We start from the raw sequence: 18,324 nt of genomic DNA, 5'->3' as shown, positions 1-18,324 counted from the left end.
TATTTTTGTTCACTCGTTGATAACTGACAAACAGACTTTTACTCTATGCAAATTTAACCATTATAAACCTTATTTAAATAATGACTTGTATTATTTGATTTCAGTATATGTATAAAGAAAGATTTTTCGAAAAAGCTATTCTATTAAGCGTATCTGGCTTAGGTTGATTTGTATGTATATTAACGATTCTAGTTGCATATTAAGTACATTCACATGTCTGAGATCGACGGCTAAGGTTGCTTATTTATGTCGTAATATGTGGGCGCAAAGCTTGTTTAAATAAACTGAGGCATTGTTTGGCATACGTAACAAATGCAATCTCAGATTTTGGTCCCAGAATTGAAATACCTTGAGGACGATGACAGTGTAAAAACGAGAAAAAATAAAATACATATATAGTTTTTGTTTATATTACATATTTTTTACGATAAGATAAGAATGCCACTTTACTATAAAAGCACACGTTAAGTCCAGAACTATTTCCAGATTGCAGTGCTATAGCAAAGCATCAACATGTCTAAGAAACAAGCAGATCCCACTTCAGATTGGCTTACCGTGGAATATGTGGAGCAAAAATTGCAGGTTTATTTCAAGGAAAATAATTTAAAAGTTCACAAATTGGATATAAAACCTGCCACAGCGAATGGTGAGAATTTTGCTAGTGTATTGACACGTATAAATGTGGACTACTCTACGGATAAGCTGAAAAGTGAAACACAACATGCCACATTTCTGGTCAAGACCACTCTGGCCGAGAATGATCCTGCCTCTCATTTGCTAAAAGATTATGGGATCTATGTCAGAGAAATGATTATGTACGAAGAAGTCTTGCCACAATTGGCCGAACTGCTGAGACGTGAACTTCATGATACGAGGAAACTTTTTGCGGCCACTGTTTGTGTGGATAGACCAAAGAATTCCATAACGTTTGAGGATTTGGGACTGGAGCAATATAAATTGGTCAATCGCTTAGAGAAATTAGATCTGCCCCATACACATTTGGTGCTAGAAAAGTTGGCACAATTTCATGCTTTGTCCGCTGCACTGAGTGAAAGGAATCCTGGAATATTTTCCAAAAACTATGAAAGAAACTTTTTCAATCGGCACACACGCGGCTATCAATCGGTCTATGAGAACCTATTAAGAGGACTATCGAGATCCCTTGAACTGGACAACGACTTGAAGAAACGTTACCAATTGAAAATAGATAAACTAGTGGATCGTATAATGGACTATGGCGAGAAGTCTACGGATATCAGAAAAAGTGACTTTGTTACATTATTGCATGGCGATGTGTGGAGCACGAATCTTATGTTCAATTATAATGCTCAGCAAGAGCCCAGCAATTGCATCTTAATTGATTTTCAATTCTGCGTATGGAACTCTCCAGCTCTTGATCTGCATTATTTCTTCAATAGCTCCATTCAGGAGGATCTTCGTTTAAGCCATCAAACTGAATTGGTTCAATTCTATTATAATCATCTGGTTAAGGCATTGGCGAAACTTAAATATAATGGTCCAATACCATCGCTTTTTGATTTCCAACTACAGTTTCGGGCGCATTATTTCAATGGTAAGTATTTTATTTAGATAAAAAGAAATAAACTTATTACAAATTGAATGTCTTTTCATAGCTCTTTATACCACGTTGATTTTTGAGCCTGTCATGCTATATAATGGACCTGAACTGGCGACAATTGAAAAATTGATGACCAACACGGAGAGCGCAATAAAATTGCACGATTCCCTGTATCAGAATGAGACTCTACGAAAGAAACTTCACATTATGTTGCCAATATTTGATCAAATTGGGTTGCTTGATGATATGTAATAAACTTTTCTAATATGTATATATACAAAATTAAATTACTAGATAATTAAAAAACATATTTTGAATAACCTAAGTGACATTATCTTTTAAATTTTTGTTGAAATCCTAAAAGGAAATATTCTATAACTTTTGACTGGCAGAGATTTTAAAGATTTTATTTAGTTATTGAAAGTTTTTAGAAGTCTTCATAGCGTTTTTAGGAGTCTTAAATACGTATTATCCTTTCAGTGTGTTTTACTCTATTTTTTCCATAAGAAATTTTCTTTTCGATGCTAAATTTGTTAATGCTTTTCATGCAAGTTTATTGAACCTTTTCTTTAGAGGATTTCATTGAGATGTATTAAGGATGCATTCAGTTTAAATAACATTAAACGAAAAATGTGAAAAAAGTGTTAATATTTTCAATAAGAACCAAAAAAAAACACATACTTCTAGAGGGATTTATTAACAAGAATATTTTTATATATTTGTGATATCTATCAGTCCACAACATCGAGCAGGCCACAACGATCAAAGACAGGAAGTAATCGTTGAAGAATGTCTCTTAATTTCTTATTAGTATAGATCAGTTTACGGAATTTACGTCCTCTTTCGTCGTCCAACATAAGACCATTGAAATCGGCATCCGCATTCTGATCATTGATCATAATGGCGTGACTGACCAGGGAAACAGTCACAGCTAAAATATATATATTTGAAGTTATAAAGAACCTTTTTTGATATTTGGAGCTTTCAATGTACTTACCAAAGAACCGCGCCTTTTCCATTTGCAGTACAAACTGCCTCAAAGTTGGTACATAGCCAGAGAAATTCAAGTCTTTCAATGTCTGTACTAAAATACTATGATAATATTGCACTAGAGCATCTTGATGCTGAAAGCGAACTTCCGTCTCGAGGGATGTATTAAAGAGATAATGCAAATCGACGGCAGGCGATGACCAAGAGCAGAATTGAAAGTCAATCATCACCAAATCCTGAAGTTCCTTTGAGTTTTCATTATAGCGCACCATCACATTGTTTACCCAATAGTCACCGTGAATCAAGGTATTAAACTGATCTGGCTGAGGATCGTAAGCACGAGTGGAATATTCCATTACACGATTCTGCATGGCCTTCAATTTTCGCTCATAGTATGGTCCCAGCTCGGGGGTTTCTGCAGCAAATTCAGCTGCTACACCCACCATACTTGTAAAAAAAGGGGCAAATCCCTGAGTGTGACGATTAAAGATGCCATGATCGTATTTGGTAAGTGTCCCGGGCTGTTGTTCATTGAGTACGGCAGCCGCTGCATGCATTTTGGCCAGCTTACGCAGGGCCAATTGAGCGTGTTCCATATCGAAGCCTATTAAACGATCTGCAGTCTGGTGCTTTGTTACGGTCAGATCCTCGAATATAATTGCGTCATGCTCGTAGTCAACGTGCAGAGTTTGAGCAAACACTTTCTCAGGATTCGATGTCTGTTCAATCAGAGCAGTTAACTGTGGCAGAGTCTTTTCATACATTTGCATCTCAGTGGTCGCAACATCGTAGCCACCGAAAATTCCCGCAATATACGGATCATTCTCATACGTTGTTTTCACAATATAAAAATCATGACCGGGCACTTTGGAACCACTTGCCAAGTAGTCAACTTTCACTCGGGTCATAATACTGGCGTAATTTTCGCCCTTTGCTGTGGCTGGCTTTATATCCAATTGTAAGATACGGAGGCCTGGATCCTTTTTACTACGTTGTAAAATTGGTTCCAAGTAGGCCTCATCCAGCCAGACAGGAGCTGCATGTGTATCGTTTTCGCTATGATTGTTACGTACTTCACCCATGATGCTTTTCAAAGTTCTAGCTCAATGTTTGCTCGCTAGGCTTCCTCTTTATATAGGCAGCCTCCGTCCATCGGACTCTTGATTATAAGTGAAAGATAGCATGGCGAACCGTAAAGCTTACAATATAGATACATATGTACCTACATACGTGTACCTAGATAGAAGTATATCTAATGTAAGTGCGCTCTCTATAAATCACAGCCCGTTTGACTGATAAATTTTACGTTTTTCACTTTGTTCTGGTGGCGATTTTATCAGCCTCAAAAAGCTGCGCACACACCTACTACTATGTACTATAAGTTCGTCTGGTTTGCTCTATGTATATATATATACATAGTTACTTGTAAACATTTGCATAATTAAGCCTATATAAATATTTGGGCTTAAGGCTATATCTGGGATAAAGAATTCTCACATAAAACTCACCGACTTACTTCAGGGGCGTAGCACAGTTCAACAAAAAAGAAATTTAATTAAAATTTAATATTGTTGAACGAGAAAATACTTGATATTTTGAAATTTCATCATTTATAGATTAATTTTAAGAATTTACCTTTTACCTTGAATTTGGTAAACTAGGCAGAGGATTCTGACGTTTTTTATATCCTTGCCATCTACATAGATGGCGGTAGGAAATGGTTGGTTAAAGTCTCCAATCTCGTGAAGCAATTAATTTGGCTTTGTCAATAGCGGAATATCATAGGGAGCCATTAATTTCTGTGCCAGCTCATCATTATCCATGGAGGTCTTCACAAGCATGTTCTTAGTTTCTCCTCCTGGAAGAGGTTGAAGCTCACGCGTTTGGTGGACAAAACATCGCCACAATTCTTCCAGGGCCTAAGGCGGAATATACTTTAAATTTGACAATTTGCAGGAGATCATCTTTATAATGAGTGCGTAGTGCATGCTCAATATATTCGTGGGTAAGCCACTTTGATGCTGAAGCCATAGGCATCGTAGTTTAATCTCATATAGTAAATGATCAGTGCAACTTGGTGAATGACTCTGTTTAAATAAAACGCTTTGCTTTTACGCCCGCCGCTGGACAAATATTTGAACTACTAAGCTCTTGGTTTACTCTACGTTCGCTTGATTCCCTTTATTTTGTGATATTTGTTTGGAGATTAGTTTTTACCAGATTTCAGCATGAATGGGTGACATGGATCACAGTCTTATATTGTGAGATTGTGACAGGAGATTAGGCCAAATATTAGCCAAAGAATCTCTTAGAAAAGTTTCTCTTTGTAAACAATATAATGTGGACTATCATTGACTTTAGCTTCGATTATATGACAAAAAAGAGTGACTATAATTAAGAATAGCTGTGCTAAGGGAGCCAAGTGGGAGCTTTCGAGCGGAGAGTGAGTTGGAAAGCTCACAGTCATTAGTCCTATATTGCCAGTGATAGAATATATGCCCAAAATAATGTGAAAATTCTTTGAGAGAATAATTTGTATATTTATAATGACTTTGTTTGCTGTCTGTAATAGTTAATTTTAGGGACTAAATATTTTAGATGCCTTGATGCTGAGTGTAACACGTGTCTTCATTTTCATTATAATAATTTTTCTACTGTCGTACGCTAGCACCAAGATATGTCAGATTATATGTACATATATCTAATGTATATATCAGCAGGTAGATAACTACTAACTTTTACTCCATGTATAGGCCAAACTGATATCAAGAGATGGGTAGTAAAACAATTAAGACAGAAAGTAAGCATAGACTGAAATTTGGACTCTGAAATATTCATGAAAGATTGGTTAGCCATTTGCAATGTATTTTATATATCTTTTAAAGTAAAGTCTTAATTCTGTATACAAATTTTGAAAATTTTATTTAATTTTTGAGATTTTTCAATTAAATTTAACGCTTTTACTTCTGGCCTAATCTATTTACACATAAGTATATACAAATACAACTATTAAGTATATTTTCTAACATTAGCAGCACTGATCTACTTCAAGTAAACCCTTTCGATCGAAGACAGGGACCAAAGCTTTCAAATTTTGCTGTACAATGGGATTGTTATAAAGACGATTCTTGAAACGAATGCCTCGCTCGTCATCGTTCATCAAGGCATTAAAACAGGCATCAGTTGGATCCTCACTGATCATCACAGGTTGCACAACAACGGCCGAATGCATAGCTGTAGGAAGATCAAAAACTGATTAAAAAATGGTGTCCTAAAACAAATGACAAAAGGTATTACTTACCAAAGAAACGTTTCTCCTCTGCTTGCAATTTGAATTGACGCAAACTGGGAATGGGATTTTGGCGATAATTGAGTTTTGTTAGAGTTTCGGTAAATATTCCATGATAGAATTGGAAGAGTGCGTTTTGTTGATCGCGTCTCAATGGTTCCTTTAGAGATGTATTAAAGAAATGGTGCAAATCGATGCTTGGTGAGCCCCAGAAGGAATATTGGAAATCGATGAGCAGAACATCCACGGGCCGCTTTGTTTCTGGATCGTATTTAAACATCACATTGTTGGTCCACACATCTCCGTGGGCTAGGACATTCACATGTCCTGGTGTGGGGGCGAAACACTCTCGGCCAATATCCATGTAATGAGGAGCCAGTTCAAACAGCTTGTCTGCATATTGGCTCATGCTTTCTGTCTGTCTCATCCAACGAGCTGCAGCGAGTAGACCACCCACAAAATAACCACTATAGGCATTGGTATACCGATTGAAGAAACCACGATCGTAGCCCTCTAGGCAGCCCTTTTGCCTTTCATTCAACACAGCGGATGTAGCATGCATTTTGGCCAGCTTTCGCAGAATCAAATGGACATGCTCTGCATTCAGGCGACGAATCCTATCGGCCATTACATAGCCAGCCACAGCCAGATCTTCAAAAATAATAGCCATACGCTCACGATCCACATAGATGGCAGTAGGAAATAGTTGGTCAAAGTCTCCAATCTCGTGAAGAAGATCATTCAGCTTTGGCAATACCTCCTCGTAGATATTCATTTCCCTGTTGTAGATGTCATAGGGAGCCATTAATTCCTGTGTCAGCTCATCATCGTCTATGGAGGTCTTCACAATCATGTTCTTAAGCACTTCTTTCTCTGGCTCCTGGGATAGCGTAAAAGTCGCACGAGCTCTGGTCAAAACACCGCCATAATTTTCTCCAGGACCCAGAGCGGGATTAAGTTCGAATTTGACGATTTGCAGGAGATTATCTTTATAATGAGTGCGCAAGGCATGCTCAACATATTCGTGGGTAAGCCACTCCGGTGCTGCTGCCATAGTGTTTTGCCGTAGTTTAGTTTTAGATACCGAATGCTTAATGCAATGCGATGAGAGGCTGTTTTTATACAAGATTCCAGCTCGTCTTTGTCAAGGTGAAACTCATTAGCGATGTATTATTAGATGCCTCACAGCCATCTTCCTTCTGACGCGAGTCGCTTTTATGATCCATCGCAAACATTTGTTCTACTGCTCGTTGCGTTTGCTTTTCACAAGCTTCATTTTTCTTGTACTTTATGATATTTCCCTGGGGATTAATTGTAACAGATTCTGGCATGATTAAGTGACAAGGGCCCGTTTAGTGACTCTATTAAATATATACCAGGATTAGAATAAAGCAGAATTGTCTGCCCGTGTCGCTTTCAGATGAAAAAAACGAATATTATAAAGATCGAAAAACTAGGTTTTATTATTCGAAGTGAAGACTTCCTTTGTGGCATTAGCATATTTTTTAGTCCCATATAATATGATAATAGATCATACGATTTTTATACTAGTTTGGAACTAGGCCCATCAACAAAATCTTATATAAGTTTTCTATTCATTTTGGGGATAAATATTTTAAGAAATTTGATGTTGAGTGTAACACGCATCTTTTCATTCATTATAATATTTATATCCTAATTGGTGCCATTAACTACTAGAAGAGATAATAATGTAGTTTTATTACATAGCTATAGTAGTTTTATTACATACTATATAACTACTTATAGCTATGTATATGTCCAGGAATGTGACTGTGATATCTGAATGGATAGACGATAAAACATTTGGTAAAAGTTATTTGCTTAGACAAAAAGCAAGATTATGAACTAATAATAAAATTGGATTACAAAGTATAACCCAAAACGTGTATATACATACGTAAGATCGGTTAGCAACTGTATACTTGATCCATGTATATATCTTTTGAACCCTATCACTCAGTAAATAAATGATTCAGATGTTTGCTTTCACACACAAGCCCTAAATGATTTGTGAAGAAGTGTGTGATATGATATGTCAGTGGGCTATATAGATAGAGACGACTTAAACATCTCGTAATTAATTACTAGATACATTGTGGGGTGGATCCACTTTCATTGTTGGGTTTTGGGGTCGCACGACCAATAAAATATGTTAATCTATAAGCTACATAACCCAGACAGAGCAGATAAATCACAATTGCGTACTGAAAACGTAAGTGAGACCACTTTCGTCAGTATAAAAGACGTTCGCATTGGAAAACTTGAGTTTAATTCGAGAAATTGAAACAGCCTAGTAGGATTGTAGGTAAACACTATGTCGGTTACGGATTTGATCAGTGCTCTCGGTTCCCTACCAAAATTTGAAAGCGAAATTGTTGTGAATAGTTCCAAATGTCCGGGCGTACCAGATTGGCTAACTGAAACTTACCTGGAACATGCTTTACAGAAATTTTACAATGATCAAGCATTGAAAATCACGACTTTAGACTTGCGTCCTGCTCTGGGAAAGGGCGAGAACTTCGGTGGAGTTCTTACCCGCCTAAAAGTGTACTTTCGGCGAGGCGATGGCTCTAGTGCCACAGGACATTATATTCTAAAGACATCTTTCGAGGGTGATGAATTTTCCCGTAAAGCCATGGAACCCTATGATATATTCAACCGGGAGATGTCGATCTATGAGGAAATCCTGCCCAAATTAAAGTCCCTTTTGCTAGAGATACACGATGGAGAAGAAATATTTGCTCAGACCATGACAGTAGACTACGATCGATCGGCCTTAGTGTTTGAGGATTTAAATGCGCGTGGTTTTGTAATGCCTGACCGTTTAGTGGGATTGGATATAAAATTGGCACGTCTTGTACTACGAAAGCTGGCCAAGATGCATGCCACATCAGCGGTGTTAAATGAACGTGAAAATGGAGCCTTGGAATCGTATGATCGCGGCATGTTCAATCGTCATACGGAAAACTATGCACCCTGCTTTTTGGGTCTTTTGGCTGCAGCTAAGAGAAGGGTTTCACAATGGCCAGGCTATGAGAAATATGCTGAGAAATTGGAAGCTCTGATGCCCATTTATATGGAACTGGGTAAACGGGTCTTTGATGCTACGCAATCTCATATCAATGTCCTGGCTCATGGTGATCTTTGGACTAACAATGTCCTGGTCAAATATGACAAAGCATCTGGAGAGCCTTTGGATGTTATAATTATAGATTTTCAATACTCCGCCTGGGGATCACCTGCCATTGATTTGTTTTATTTCCTCAACTCTTCCCTGCAATGGGATCTACATATGCATCATCAGGAAGAGCTCATTCGTTACTATTTCGATATATTTTCGGCTACCTTGCGTAAGCTTCGCTTTAATGGTAACATTCCCAGTTTACTTCGTTTCCGTCAACAAATACAAACAAAGGAATTTTATGGTAAGTTATCTTAGTCTACCTTTTCCTTAGTTATGATTTTAATAGTCATTTTATGTCTCATACGCAGCAATGCACACAAGTTGCAATATCTTTCCAATTCATCGTAATGTGGAAACAGAGGATGCCGATTTCAAGGCCCTAATGGAAACCAATCAGCGGGCTCTTAATTTCAAGGACGCTTGTCTTTCGAATCCTGTAACGCAGCGTCTTCTTAAAGAGCTATTGCCAGTCTATGATCGTAAGGGTTTACTCGATGCTAATCAGTGATCGCATGTGTGATATATAAATAGGTTCGCTTTTTTTTTTATTTAATTTTCTGTAAGATTTAAAAAGTTGTTCTTATTTAATACTTAATTTTACATAATTTTTCCTTTTTAATTGGATCTTGTTAAAACTAAGTTTAAAAGACGTCTCAAATGAACTGTAATGTACTTTCTTATTGCTTTTTCAAATCGCTTGGAAGTTGGCTAAATTATAGTCCAAGAAAAATAGATTCGTATTAAAAAGATGTTAGTCCATACTTTCTGTTACTATCTTCTAAATAGAATATAGAATCCTTGAACTTAAAACGATAACAGAACCACTTTAGTTAAACAAACACATATGTTTAAAAGATAATGGGTTACACTATACATGCTTAAGTCTGAGTAAACTCAACTAAAAAGTTTGCCATTAAGCCCATAAACAATCGTAAATTTTTGTTTTTATTATACTCTATATGCAAGTGTTTATTTATATTTTACAACAATACAATCAATCGCTTGAAATGGAAATACTAGACCAATAATTATACTTTGATCGCTCCGTGTAGTAAGTACTAGTAGCTCTAGAAGATTAAAGTTACTACTAGGATCGGAAGACGTCATCATATAAGTAAAGTATATAAAAAGTCATTATAATATAGCTACCATAGGTTTGATCTGAATCGGATTAAGTTTGGTAAAAATACAGCTAGTAAGGAACACAACAAGAAAATGAATTCTGCTTAATCATTATGACAAACTGGTTATATGAGAGTCACTCGAATACACTGTAAAGCTTTTAAAAGCTCTAATTTAAACAATAATTCGTCAATTCATTATAAAAGATAGAGATACAGAGTGGTAAGTTTAAACAAATAAACATTTATCTATAAGAGAGAAAGAGAGAAAGTGAGGTAGAGAGAAAGAATACTTATAAATATTTATGTTGATACTTCTTTTATAGATTAATTTTGTTTTAACGTGGTCAAATTTTATTTCTTCTTAGTTTTCTAAGTCTTCAAAGTATCCTAGATGCAGCATACGTGGCAGCAGATTTTTAATTTCTTCTTGGTAATCTTTTTTATAGTACAATTCAGTCCGTTTTTGAGGATTTACACTGAGATCACCAAAATCCACATTTTCTTTGTGCATAGCTATAGCGGCAGGCAAAAAAGTGGTCATCATAAAGAAATCTGGAATAAAGTTAATGAATTAGACTAGTTTGGGAGATAATTATTTTCAAATTTCACTCACCATTGTATTTATTTTTTAAAAGTTGACGACGATATTCCAACAAATTGGGCATTTTCTCCTGAAAGCCAATTTTATTTAGTGTCTCCTCCAGCACTTTAAAGTAAAAGTATATCAATTCATCTTGTTTGTCTTTACGATGTACGGTCTCAAAAAGCATATATATTGCATAGATGATATCATTGGTCATGGGCCCAACATAGGATAACTGAAAGTCAATCAGCATACAATCCTCTATTTCTCCCGTTGCCTGGTTGGTCGTGAACATCATGTTTTTCCGATGAAAATCACCATGACACAAGACATAGTAGTTAGTCGATTGGAAATTCGTGCGATATTCTTGTATAATATTGACCCAGTGCTGAAGTATATTTCCCTGCATTTTCTCAAAATATTTTTTGTATTTCTTCAAACTTTCAATGGTATCCAGCATATTTATGAAATTGGTAAGACCATCAGCTAGCATATCCTGCTCCAAAAAGTTTGGTATCGCCTTCGTTATATCGTAACGTAATTCGTCTAGGGTTTCGGGTTCTTCTTGTAGAATTTTATAACTGACTGCATGCCACTTGGCCAGTTTGGACAGGGCAGCCTGTAACTCCTCTTGATTGAAGTCCCGATTACGCACGACTTTAAATCCCAGTGGCAGGAGATCCTCAAGTACGATTACCTTTCGTGGTGTTAAGCTGTGATACAGACATTTGGCACTTAGAATTGTATCATCCCCAGATTCTCGAAGTATTTTCTCAAATTTGGGTAGAACTTTCGTGTACATGGCTATTTCGGTTTGGAAAATTTTCGACTCTTCACCAAGAAATTCTTTCTTTATGCCCTCTACTTCAGGCATTGTCTTAACAATTAAAGATATTGATTGCTTCTTCTGGCCAACTTGATATTCTACCAATGCTCGAAACATAACACTGGCATAGTGATCACCCTGAACACTGGCTGGAGACAATTGGAATCCCAGCACACTTAAATCTTCTCCATTTTGTTGAAGCACCTTGGTGAAAAATTGTTTGTCAAGCCACTTGGGAGCCTCTAACTCATCGTGGTTAAACTCAAAATTGTTATCTGTCATTATCTCGAAATTTTCTCTCACGCTTTATATGTATGTATAGATATGCACTAGTCTGTGTTACGAAATAAACTACATGCTCAATTCAGTTGCAAGAGGTTTATGTATATAATTTTTGAAAAAGCTTTTAAAGCTTACCGAGTTGTGAAATGTTTGTAAGCATAAAGTTTAAGTTTTTTTCGGTTATAAATGAAATTTATGCGTCTTTATTCATTTCAAAATTAAAATGTCACATCGCAGAATGATATATAAACAATTATTTTTCAAAATAGAAAAAATGTCTAATTTTGTTGCTTAACACAAAAAAAATCATATGATTTAAAGATATCTTCTCTCTTAAGTTTCCCTTTCGAATAAATAATTTAAATTAATTAAATTAATATTATTAATGTATATAATATTGAATTGCAATTACTATATAAAGCTTTTAAGAACAAAGCTCATTTAAAAAGACAACCTCAAGTATAAAAGGCTAAAATTGTGCACTTGATCGATAGTCGGCTTTTTATAGTGCAACAAATTATGGAGCAAAATAGTTTAAATCAGTTTAACGCTGATGAATTGGAGGCCCCCAAATGGCTCAATGCGCAATTCATTGCAAAAGTTCTAAGCAAATATGAGAATGAGCCCCAACTGGAAGTTCTCGATCTAAAAATTTCACCTGCCAGTGCCAAGGGAGATCATTATGCAAGTGTGATGTTCCGTACTTCTGTGGAATACAAAACAGGAAAGGGTAAATTCTCCAAGTCTCTGATTGTGAAGACCATGCCCGAGCAGGAAGGTCACAAGAAAGATCTTTTAAAAGAATCACATTTATTTGAAACGGAAATCGACATGTACGGCAATGTGTTGCCCAAATTTGAGAAAATACTTCGTGAAGTGGGTGATAAGACGCAACTTTATGTACCCTGCATCTATAATAGTTTGGAGCCCCATCATGTTCTGATATTTGATGATTTAATTCCACTTGGTTACAAAGTTATGCGGGGTCGTGAAGCAACGAACGAGGAGCTGCAGTGTTCTCTGTCCAAGCTGGCCAAGTGGCATGCCGTTAGCATGAAAATCCTGAACGAGGAACCAGACTTTTTGAAGGAATTTAAACATGGAATGGTAGAAATCCCCAATTTTGCGGAAGAGCCAATGATTTCAATGGGAATGGATAACTTTCTGCAATTCTTGGAGAGTCAACCCAGCTTGGCCAAATACATACCACTCTTCGAGAAGATGAGAAGGGATTATCTGCAACATTTCTTTAGTTACATGACAGAGCATCGCAATAATCGTCGTGAGGATGGCTATTATGTGCTTTGTCATGGTGACTTTCATCTTAGAAACATGATGTTTAAGCACGATAACGACACAGGTAATCTTCAGGATTGCATGCTTCTGGACTTTCAAATTTCTAATTTGTGTCCATTAACTGTGGACGTTGTGTATTCCATCTACATGTTAATGGGCCCAGAACAACGGGCTAATGATTGGGAGAATCTATTAAACTATTATTTTTCCATCTTGTTGGAAACATTGAAAAAAATAGGCTATGAAGGTGATTTTCCCACTTCCAATGGATTTTGGAAACAAATATATCGATCAAAATATTTTGGTAAGTACTCAAACAAATGAAATAATATTATAATTACTTAATTGCATAATTGTTTACAGACTTCTTTATGGTCTCCACGCTCTTGCCCATGATTTGGGCCATGAAGGTACAAGGCATTGATTTGTCTGAGGTGGTTGAGAAAAATGAGTCTCGTCAGAAATGTTTCGAGATTCCAGGACTTGTGGACGATATGACCATCATATTAGCTCGATTCGAGAAGCTTGGCTATTTTGAAAACCTTTAAAACTAAATTAATATTTTTAAGACTAATTAAAATAATTGAAATTTTATTGAAATAATTAATAATTGATTACAAATCTGATCCCAAATCGATGCCAATGTTAACTGTTACTTCAGTCTTTATAAACTGCGTATTCGTCTGAAGAGGCTATTATGCCAATGAAGGTACCGTTGTCACAAACAACTAACCCAGCTTATGACTAGATTTACAATAAGCCACATTTGTGGGAAAAAAACCTCATCATTTTAAACTAATCCAAAAGATCAGACAGCAGGATGTTAAGTGGTCAACCCTTAAAATCGAGTTTTTCAGTTTCACTAGAAAAGAACATTCTAGGAATAATTGTCTCCGGCTAGAGCCTAAGATTTCCTATATAAACTATGTGTTTTTGTAAATTAAATCAGTTAACATTTTGAATTCAACACTGAAGATTGGGTTATTTTCCTTCTTTCTGGAATCCCTATCCACTTAAAGATATCTACTTATCTAATTAGCTATATTATCGGTGCTTGCCAATTTGCAACATTTATGGTTTATTAAGTTTTTAGCAAGTGAAAAGACTTATTTGGACACTGCGAAACTAAAAGTACTGTGGTCTCTCATTCTGAAGAATTCAATATACACTATACATAGTATAAATTTAGTATAGGATTTTTGCAGTGTACTCAAACTACTGTGCAGAACTATGTAGTTGAAAATGAATACCCTCTAATTGGGCATATTCTAATAAACAGTGTCCAATCAGAATCGACGAGCGAAATCTGTTTACAAAAAAAAAAAAAGACTTGCCACGTCAATTTCGGCAAATTGGTATCAGCAAGCTTTTGATAAATGTTTGAATTTCACAAAAACCCTTCAGTTAACTTATAAATTGCAAATATCCCACATGCAAAGCTTTAAAAAAAAGCTCCAATAAATACACAGACACCCCTATAAAAAGGCTCAGTTATTCACTTGTTACCACAGTTCATATATCCTGCATTTTTAAATCAACGCAATGACAGAAAATAACAACAACGATCAATACAACGCTGACGAATTGGAGGCCCCCGAATGGCTGAACGTTCAATTCATCACCGAGGTTCTAAGCAAATATGAGAATGAGCCGCAACTAGAAGTACTCGATCTGAAAATTTCACCTGCCAGTGCCAAGGGAGATCATTATGCAAGTGTGATGTTCCGTGCTTCTGTGGAATACAAGACTGGAAAGGGTAAATTCTCCAAGTCTCTGATTGTGAAGACAATGCCCGAGCAGGAAGGTCCCAAAAAGGATATGTTGGGTGATTCGCACATTTTTAAAACTGAAATAGGCATGTATACTGAAGTGCTGCCCAAATTTGAGAAAATACTTCATGAAGTGGGTGACAAGACGAAACTTTATGTACCCTGCATCTATCATAGTTTGGAGCCGCGGCAGGTTTTAATATTTGAGGACTTAGTTCCACTGGGTTACACGGTTATTAGAGATCGGGAACCAACTATCGAGGAGCTACATTGTACCTACTCAAAACTGGCAAAATGGCATGCCGTTAGCATGAAAGTCCAAAACGAGGAACCAGAGTATTTAAAAGATTATAAACATGGCTTAGTCGAAATGCCCAACTTTTTGCAACATCCAATGATCACCACGGGAATGGAAAACATTGTGAAATTCCTGAAGATGCATCCTAAATTGGAAAAATATACATCATATTTTGAGAAGATAAAAGCGGTTTATTTGGAAAAGCTTGGCGATTATACGGCAGAGTATCGAAGGAATCGCCGTGATAATGGCTATTATGTGCTCAGTCATGGTGATTTTCACTTGAGAAATATGATGTTCAAACACGATAAGGAGACAGGAAATCTTCAGGACTGTATGCTTGTAGACTTTCAAATTTGCAATCTATGTCCCATTGGTGTGGATCTCATATACTCCATCTACATGTTGATGAGTCCTAAAGATCGATTAAACAATTGGGAAAGCATATTGAACTATTACTTCTCAATTTTGTTGGAAACTCTTAAGAAAATAGATTATAAAGGTGAATTACCAACAGTAAATGAATTTTGGAAGGAAATTCATCTGGGTAGATATTATGGTAAGTTTTTTATCTTACGCCCACTATAATATATTTTAAAATAATCGTCCTCTTCCTTGCAGATTTTTTCTTGGTTGTTACAATATTACCCATGATGTATGCCATCAAATCTAAGAGCCATGAATTAGTTGAGGTGCTTGAAAATAGCGAGGCTCGTTTGAAATGTTACCAAAATCAAGAATACGTTGACGAACTAAGCAAATTATTACCCCGTTACGAAAGTCTAGGCTATTTTGACAAACTGTAAAGTTACAACAATATTAGTTGTTAAGATTAAAAGTTATGCTTTGTCGTTTTTTGTTTGTTCTAATATGCTTAAGTTAGACAACTAGACAACAAATTAATTAAAAGGTTAATTTAGTATACTGGAAATGAGAAGTTGTTAAAACTTTCTGATTATTTTTTGATTTATTAATAAACATTGTTAAATTTTCTCTTTTCAAAATAAATTTGAGACATTTGAGTTTAATTTCATTATATCAAATTACCAAGCATTACCAGTATTCTTCAGTAATGTGTCTAGGAAACCCTGATGTGGCACCCCCTAAATAAACCATAGAAGTTTTCAACCATTTCTATTAGTCATCATTCTGGCGTAAAACACCACTTAAAAAAATTTGAACACTCTCATATTTAAGATTATCTTTTCGATATGGTTTTACTATAATAATAGTAACAATAATGTCGATAGGTTAGGTACATTTATTGATAAACTTTTTTTATTCACAAAAAAAAAATTGTGTAAACCAGCTTTACCCCAAAAAGCTCTGTAACCAACTCGCTATATATAGCCCAAACTTGTTCAGGAATACTTCAGTTAACACCAGCTATGGCGGAAGTCAATACCAATAACGATCAGTACAATGCTGATGAGCTGGAAGCCCCTGAATGGCTAAACGCGGATTTTATAAGAAAAGTTCTAAGTCAATATGAAAACGAACCAAAGTTAAAAGTGCTAGATGTGAAGAACTCACCGGCGACTAAGAAGGCAGATCACTATGCCAGTGTGATGTTCCGCACTTCAGTGGATTATCACACAGAAAAGGGGCAATTCTTTAAATCTTTAATTGTCAAGGCAATGCCCGAACAGGAAGGTCACAAAAAGGACATGCTGAGTGAATCGCATATTTTTGAAACGGAAATCGGAATGTATGCCAAAGTATTGCCAGAGTTTGAGAAAATCCTTCAACAGGCGGGTGACCATACGAAGCTTAATGCAAACTGCATATATTATAGCCTGGAGCCAAGAAAAGTGTTGATCTTTGAAGATCTCTTGCCATTGGGTTACAATTTAATACGTAATCGTAATGCTACGCATGAAGAAGTGAGTTGCGTATACGCAAAGTTGGCCACATGGCATGCAGCTAGCTTGAAGTTACAAAACGAGGTATGTAAAAGGGTTCACAAATAAGCGAAAAACTTACTGTTATTCATGTTTTTCTTCACAATTAGCAACCGGAATTCCTTAAGGAATTCAAATATGGTTTATTTGAGATGCCAAACTTCAAGAATGATCCATTTGTCACAACTGGCATGGCGGCTTTTCTTAAATTATTGGATGAAAAGCCCGAGTTTGCTAATTACAGACCTTTCTTTGAAAAGATGAAAAACAATTATATTCAACATCTGGAAGCTATCATGACAGAGTATCGCACTAATCGACATCCGGATGGCTACTATGTGCTCTCCCATGGGGACTTTCATCTAGGAAATATGATGTACAAGTACAATAAGGAGACTGGTGCAGTCGATGATTGCATGTTGGTGGACTTTCAAATATGCAATTTGTCACCCATAACCATTGATCTAATCTACTCGCTTTACACTTTAATGGGTCCCGAAGACCGTCTATATAACTGGGATAAACTATACGAATTTTATTTTAAAAGTCTGTTGGCAAATCTAAAAAAGATTGGTTACAAAGGAACTTACCCCACGTTAGATGGATTTTGGAAGCAAATTTATAGGCACAAATATTTTGGTAAGTTGATTAGTTTAAAATTAAAAAAAAAACAGAACTCCCTTTTAATTATTTTATTTGCAGACTTTCAGTTAGTCACAACCTTTTTGCCTCTTGCTTGGGCTGTAAGAACAAAAGGATTTGGAGTTATAGACTTGATAGAAAAAGAAGACGTACGTCACAAAACTTATCGCATAGATGGTTATCTTAATGATCTTAAAGTATTGCTGCCCAGATATGAAAAATTGGGCTATTTCGATGACTTGCAATAAAGGATCAAGATTATGAATACATAATCTCATATCATAGCAAATTAACTGGTTTAAATAAACGACCTTGAAAAATTACCTTATCAATTATCTCTCCATTATTGTTTTAAAGTTCAAGAAGACCGACTAGTAAATTGATGATTGTATTCATTTGATTTGACAAGTGCTTCTGTAATCGCATAGAACTTAAAAGCGTTTTATATGAGATAGGAATAGCAAATATTTTTGTTTTCGTTCGGTGAAATTTCTGATAAACCTAACCGAATTGCAAATAAAACAATAATTTAAGAAACAC

At 36.0% G+C, this 18,324-nt stretch overlaps 7 protein-coding genes across 7 annotated transcripts; 5 read left to right on the top strand and 2 right to left on the bottom strand.

Annotated features, from left to right (window-relative positions):
- Window positions 1-471: 471 nt before the first annotated feature.
- Window positions 472-1,904, top strand: LOC137584698 (uncharacterized). Its single transcript, XM_068300218.1, has 2 exons — window positions 472-1,573; window positions 1,635-1,904. Exons 1-2 carry the CDS (start codon window positions 514-516, stop codon window positions 1,829-1,831), a joined length of 1,257 nt encoding a protein of 418 aa, XP_068156319.1. The 5' UTR covers window positions 472-513; the 3' UTR covers window positions 1,832-1,904.
- Window positions 1,905-2,257: 353 nt separating this feature from the next.
- On the bottom strand, window positions 2,258-3,680 carry LOC137584658 (uncharacterized). The gene is made up of 2 exons (XM_068300169.1): window positions 2,577-3,680; window positions 2,258-2,510 (listed from the first exon to the last, which is right to left on the bottom strand). The coding sequence occupies exons 1-2, from the start codon at window positions 3,649-3,651 to the stop codon at window positions 2,311-2,313; spliced, it is 1,275 nt and encodes a 424-aa protein (XP_068156270.1). The 5' UTR covers window positions 3,652-3,680; the 3' UTR covers window positions 2,258-2,310.
- Window positions 3,681-5,413: 1,733 nt separating this feature from the next.
- LOC137584528 (uncharacterized) lies at window positions 5,414-6,937 on the bottom strand. Its single transcript, XM_068299949.1, has 2 exons — window positions 5,871-6,937; window positions 5,414-5,803 (listed from the first exon to the last, which is right to left on the bottom strand). Exons 1-2 carry the CDS (start codon window positions 6,910-6,912, stop codon window positions 5,598-5,600), a joined length of 1,248 nt encoding a protein of 415 aa, XP_068156050.1. The 5' UTR covers window positions 6,913-6,937; the 3' UTR covers window positions 5,414-5,597.
- Window positions 6,938-8,151: 1,214 nt separating this feature from the next.
- LOC137585394 (uncharacterized) lies at window positions 8,152-10,077 on the top strand. Its single transcript, XM_068301153.1, has 2 exons — window positions 8,152-9,304; window positions 9,372-10,077. The coding sequence occupies exons 1-2, from the start codon at window positions 8,194-8,196 to the stop codon at window positions 9,569-9,571; spliced, it is 1,311 nt and encodes a 436-aa protein (XP_068157254.1). The 5' UTR covers window positions 8,152-8,193; the 3' UTR covers window positions 9,572-10,077.
- Window positions 10,078-12,397: 2,320 nt separating this feature from the next.
- On the top strand, window positions 12,398-13,769 carry LOC137585924 (uncharacterized). The gene is made up of 2 exons (XM_068301951.1): window positions 12,398-13,478; window positions 13,538-13,769. The coding sequence occupies exons 1-2, from the start codon at window positions 12,398-12,400 to the stop codon at window positions 13,720-13,722; spliced, it is 1,266 nt and encodes a 421-aa protein (XP_068158052.1). The 3' UTR covers window positions 13,723-13,769.
- Window positions 13,770-14,687: 918 nt separating this feature from the next.
- Window positions 14,688-16,047, top strand: LOC137585395 (uncharacterized). The gene is made up of 2 exons (XM_068301154.1): window positions 14,688-15,800; window positions 15,863-16,047. Exons 1-2 carry the CDS (start codon window positions 14,717-14,719, stop codon window positions 16,045-16,047), a joined length of 1,269 nt encoding a protein of 422 aa, XP_068157255.1. The 5' UTR covers window positions 14,688-14,716.
- A 582-nt stretch (window positions 16,048-16,629) lies between these two features.
- On the top strand, window positions 16,630-18,110 carry LOC137585216 (uncharacterized). The gene is made up of 3 exons (XM_068300903.1): window positions 16,630-17,187; window positions 17,253-17,781; window positions 17,845-18,110. The coding sequence occupies exons 1-3, from the start codon at window positions 16,630-16,632 to the stop codon at window positions 18,030-18,032; spliced, it is 1,275 nt and encodes a 424-aa protein (XP_068157004.1). The 3' UTR covers window positions 18,033-18,110.
- Window positions 18,111-18,324: the final 214 nt, after the last annotated feature.

This window comes from Drosophila tropicalis, unplaced genomic scaffold (assembly GCF_018151085.1).
Source record: "Drosophila tropicalis isolate 14030-0801.00 unplaced genomic scaffold, ASM1815108v1 contig_878, whole genome shotgun sequence".
Classification (NCBI taxonomy): Eukaryota; Metazoa; Arthropoda; class Insecta; order Diptera; family Drosophilidae; genus Drosophila; species Drosophila tropicalis.
This window is presented reverse-complemented; position numbering and strand designations above follow the sequence as displayed.